This window comes from Lactuca virosa, chromosome 1, assembly GCF_052849685.1.
Source record: "Lactuca virosa cultivar CGN04683 chromosome 1, Lactuca_virosa_CGN04683_v6, whole genome shotgun sequence".
Lineage (NCBI taxonomy): Eukaryota > Viridiplantae > Streptophyta > Magnoliopsida > Asterales > Asteraceae > Lactuca > Lactuca virosa.
This window is the reverse complement of record NC_136426.1, coordinates 36,720,833-36,722,125: the sequence shown is the minus strand read 5'-3', so window position 1 is coordinate 36,722,125 and position 1,293 is coordinate 36,720,833. Positions and strand designations below refer to the sequence as shown.

General features: G+C 41.1%; 1 protein-coding gene across 1 annotated transcript; it reads right to left on the bottom strand.

Annotated features, from left to right (window-relative positions):
• On the bottom strand, positions 1-1,081 carry LOC145104427 (uncharacterized). Its single transcript, XM_079041698.1, has one exon. It carries the CDS (start codon positions 1,004-1,006, stop codon positions 188-190), a length of 819 nt encoding a protein of 272 aa, XP_078897824.1. The 5' UTR covers positions 1,007-1,081; the 3' UTR covers positions 1-187.
• Positions 1,082-1,293: the final 212 nt, after the last annotated feature.

Below are 1,293 nucleotides of genomic sequence, written 5' to 3'. Positions count from 1 at the left end.
TTAAAAGAGTAATTGAGGATAATACTAATTGATAGAATCCATATAAATTAAATACAAGTATCCTATATATGTACATACAATAAGCCAATAACAAACTTAACAACAATAGCCGAGTTCAAGCCACCTAAATCAAGCTTTCTTGCTATAGTTGAAATCAATGTTTTCTGGAGACATTTTGCATATCTTCCTATGCATTGAATGACAGTCCTCCTAAAATGCCTTGTTTGTATGGCAAGTATGTTTTCTTCTTCATGTCATTCGCAACTGCCCGGTTCATATTGTAATGTAGCTCGTGAGCCGACACCTGTCCCCTTCTCTTTGAAATGGATCCAGATTTGGATGAGTTACTAAAATCTTGATCCTGTTTCCTGAAGATGGTTGAGTATTTCTTCAAAGGGTATTTGTCCATTGCTCTCCCATCTGAAGCACTTCTGAACAGGAACAGATCCCTGAAACTCCATTTTCTCGACCCATTTTCCGACGAACAATCAGGAGTACTGGAAGACACTGAAATGGATGGTGGTTTTGTATCCATGGCTATTGGTTGTTGCTGACGACGATTATCTGAGCCCCCGATTGGAGACATCGATCTTGTTCTTCTACTTCTCGATGAAGGTAAACGAGAAGAAGAAGGAGAAACGCCTCTCTCTCGTCCTCTTTCTCTCTCTGTCGCCCTCTCTCGGGGAGGATCAACGGTCTTGATTATGCCACCGTGGAATAAATCTTCAGCCGAGATTGAATCCCTGGGGAGATGGAAACTTACATCAAATGAAAAATCATCTTCAAGTAAGTTTGCGGATGCCTTTGGAACGCCGGGTTTCTCTTCCCAAGCAAATGGAACGGTGGCAAGAGAACTACTCCGGTGAGTTCCTGCGGAGATTAACAACTCATCGAACCCGCAATACAACTCTGTCAGTCGTGTGGGGCTCGACGGAGCACTAGTGTAGTAACCGCCGGCGCATGATGAAGAACTGAAGTCGAAATCCATGGTTGGAGCAACTTCCATGGTGGTAGGTACGTTTTAGAAGTAAGTGAGAGAAACATCCATGGAGGGTTGATGATTTATATGTCAAAGGAAATAAGGGATACGACTGAAGAAGGAGGGAAGAAGGTAAGGGAGCCAAATAAAGTTGACTGAATTTAAAACTAAATAAAATAAAATGGAGATGGAAGTCTAAATTGTCGTCTTTGTTTTTTAGTAAGGGAAACGTTGCCTTTCCTGTTGTTTGTTCACGTGGGGACTACAAGCATTTATTTGTTTAGAATATCATTTATTACATGAATCATTGAGTA